Raw genomic sequence first — 3,518 nt, forward strand, 5'->3', positions numbered from 1 at the left:
CATATAGGGTGCAACTGACTGTTGGAGAGAGATGGGGTGGGGGTGGAGAGTGAGGAAGCACCCCAGGAGGGCCGATGATGCCACAATCCCTTCTCCATTCTCCTTTACAGATTTTGGCACACATGTACACTTGGCACATTTTCCAAGTTGAAGCCCTGTCCAGGACTCAAACCATGCAGTCGGGCATGTGGGATCCAACTACTTTAACTACCAGGCCATTGGCTGGCCACCTCAAAGAGACTTTGTAAAGATGGCCTTGGGGCCAGCAGGTGGCATGGTGGTCAAGGCACTGGATTCCCACATGGTTGATCATGGTTCAAGTCCCGGACCTAGTGGCTTGAAACGCATGTCGGGCACATGTGTGTGTGAGCTCAAAATCCCAAGAGAAGAATGGAAGAGAAGGGACTGTGGTGTGACCATCCCCCGGGAGGGGTGATTTCTCACTTTCAGTCTCTCTGCTAAGCGTACGTGCCCTATAGCAAAAATCTCTTCAAAAAAAATGGCCTTAACTCAGAGCTAAAGGATGGATAGACTGCAGGACAAGGAAGGCATTCACAGCCTGATCCCACTTAGACCTAAACTTCAAGGATCCATTTAGGGCCTCTTCCATTAAAGCCCAGAGAGGTGATATGGATTGCCCAGACGCAGAGCAGGTCCGTGACAGGGCCGGTGCTGAGGAAGGGGTCTGGCTGAGGGGAGGTGTCTGTCCCTCACGTCTTCTTCAGGCCGTTGAACTCCTGGTAGAGAGCCTCATCGTTCCACTCCACGGTGCTGAGCTGGTGGCCGTTCATGCCGGCAAAGGCGTAGACGAGATGGGTGCACAGGCTGGGGTCCACATCCCTGGGCATGAAGCGAGCTGCCCCCTCTCTGTACTGGGCCCAGTTGGTGAAGTAGCAGACCAGTTTTGCAGCAGAACCTGGTCCATTGGGACAGAGAACAGAAATAGTTATCAGAGGGCTTCTGGGGACAGACACCAGGGCAGGCAGCACCCTTGGGTGTCTACCTGACACACCTGGAGGAATCAAGGGAGCTGAGAGTCAGACATGGGCTTGGCTTCCCTGTGAGGAGCACCTCTCAGCTAGGAGCACACTTCGGGAGGTCAGCCCTGGGCGCTCCTGTGAGTGGCAGGACCGTGTCACCATCCTCACGTCATGGATCAGGAACTCTCGAGCTTGGGACCTGCTCAGGCTGTACAGCTGCTGGGAGGGCAGAGCCAGGCACGGGGGCCCTTGTCCTGACTCCTTGGCATGCTTGGCAGTCACAGGCAGAGTGTGAGAGCCCAGGGCAGGGGTGCTATGAGAGCACAGAGGTGCGAGCAGGGGTCCTCAGGAAACACCCAAGAGGGGCTGACACTTCAGCCGAACGTGCAGTTCAGCTGGTGGATGAGGAGGTGAGAGCCTTCCTGGGAGAAGGCGTGGCGGGGTGTTGCGGGGATGAGGACATTCTCGGGGGGCTGAATTTTGGAGGAGAGGCCCTCCTGAAATCTGGCAAGAGCTTTTGGGATGGAGGAGTTACCACGGGAATGGGGACAGAGCCCAGGAGGGGGCTGAGAGATGCCACTTACCCCCCTGGGTCACCAACAGGATGGTCAGACCTGGAGCAACACAAAGGAGAGATGAGGTGACATCATTCTCACTTGCCCAGGGTCCCACCCACTGGTGGACACCCAGGAGGCGCCAGTGGCCAGGGAGGGCTGGCTTGACACAAAGCAAGCTTTCTCCTTCTTGAAGGGGCTCAGGAGGATGCTGCATCCATCTCTTCACCCAGGCCAGACAGCAGGGGCCCTTCCCAGCCTAGGCTGGTTCCAGAAGCTGATGGAGGGTTTTAAAGCCTCAGTGGAGAGTGATGTGAATTTCTAAGGATTGTGGGAAAACTACCGATCTGTGAGGTAGTCAAAGGGAAAGCATCTTTGGAGCAAGAAGAAAAGCTTGTCTTGGGCCTGGAAAGAACAGGGCAGGGGTGCTATGAGAGCACAGAGGTGCGAGCAGGGGTCCTCAGGAAACACCCAAGAGGGGCTGACACTTCAGCCGAACGTGCAGTTCAGCTGGTGGATGAGGAGGTGAGAGCCTTCCTGGGAGAAGGCGTGGCGGGGTGTTGCGGGGATGAGGACATTCTCGGGGGGCTGAATTTTGGAGGAGAGGCCCTCCTGAAATCTGGCAAGAGCTTTTGGGATGGAGGAGTTACCACGGGAATGGGGACAGAGCCCAGGAGGGGGCTGAGAGATGCCACTTACCCCCCTGGGTCACCAACAGGATGGTCAGACCTGGAGCAACACAAAGGAGAGATGAGGTGACATCATTCTCACTTGCCCAGGGTCCCACCCACTGGTGGACACCCAGGAGGCGCCAGTGGCCAGGGAGGGCTGGCTTGACACAAAGCAAGCTTTCTCCTTCTTGAAGGGGCTCAGGAGGATGCTGCATCCATCTCTTCACCCAGGCCAGACAGCAGGGGCCCTTCCCAGCCTAGGCTGGTTCCAGAAGCTGATGGAGGGTTTTAAGCCTCAGTGGAGAGTGATGTGAATTTCTAAGGAGTGTGGGAAAACTACCGATCTGTGAGGTAGTCAAAGGGAAAGCATCTTTGGAGCAAGAAGAAAAGCTTGTCTTGGGCCTGGAAAGAACCAGTCCGGAAGGCCCGGACTGGGGAAGTCCATGCCCTGGGAAAGCTGCGGGGCCTCTGCACGCTGCTCTGGGCCTTCCCACCTATTCCCGCTGTGCCGCCAGAGGCTGGCTGCTACCAACATCCGCAGAGACTGACGGTGACCTCGGCTTTTCCTGTTAACCTGATGAAGCCTGCATGAAAATCTCCAAGGACACCCACAGCCATGGCCACCAGGCTGCATTCGTGAAGGACGGCTAACCTGATTGGGGAAGGACCTCATGGCTGTGGATAAGGCCAAAATCGGGAACCTGGGAACCTGGGCAGGATAGAAAACCCCAGCGTAGGGGCTTCCAGGGCAGAAGGAGTCTGCAGTCTATTGAGAAAATCCTTCCCTTTCACACAAAGGCTCATGGATTAAGAACCCAGGAGGGCTTCACAGGAGGGGTAGTCAAGGGACTCATGCTGGGAGGCAGGGGGACAGATGGGATGCCCTCGCAGTCCTCCTGAGCCCTCCTGTTGCAGACAGTAGCAAGGAGCTGCTGCACAAGCACACCTCCACCTGCCCACGGCTCCCAAGGCCCAGCATCCCTCCTGACTATGCCCACTCACCTGCCCATGCCACGGACCATGACATGATGCCAGTTCCGTGGTACACTCTGGCTCTGTGCAAACCAACTGTCCAGATCCTGCTCCCCCTTATATGGCCGCCCCAACCCACTCCACTCAGGAGTGTTGAAATCAGGGGACAGAGAGAGGAGGAGGCTGGGGCAGCATGTCAAGTAGCATGGATTGGGCAAACCTGACACAATGGCCTTTAGCAATTCTTGCTTTTCTGGAACAATCACATGATATAAACTGGGCACTCAGTGTTGCCAAACTGGGAGGCAAAGGGAAGAAAGTGGGCGGTGTTTCTAAACTTT

The 3,518-nt window shown here is 56.3% G+C and overlaps 1 protein-coding gene across 1 annotated transcript in view; it reads right to left on the minus strand.

Moving 5' to 3' along the window:
• The window catches only part of CHIT1 (chitinase 1), an 11,796-nt gene extending 8,495 nt beyond the window's left edge, over positions 1 to 3,301 (minus strand). The window contains exons 1-3 of the mRNA XM_006159172.3: positions 3,208 to 3,301; positions 2,234 to 2,263; positions 715 to 916 (exon numbers count right to left, since the gene is read on the minus strand). Coding sequence (XP_006159234.1) covers positions 715 to 916; positions 2,234 to 2,263; positions 3,208 to 3,232 — 257 coding nt within the window. The 5' untranslated portion in view covers positions 3,233 to 3,301. The remainder of the gene's footprint in view (positions 1 to 714; positions 917 to 2,233; positions 2,264 to 3,207) is intronic.
• Positions 3,302 to 3,518: the final 217 nt, after the last annotated feature.

Source organism: Tupaia chinensis, unplaced genomic scaffold, assembly GCF_000334495.1.
Source record: "Tupaia chinensis unplaced genomic scaffold, TupChi_1.0 Scaffold000627_1, whole genome shotgun sequence".
Taxonomy (NCBI): domain Eukaryota; kingdom Metazoa; phylum Chordata; class Mammalia; order Scandentia; family Tupaiidae; genus Tupaia; species Tupaia belangeri.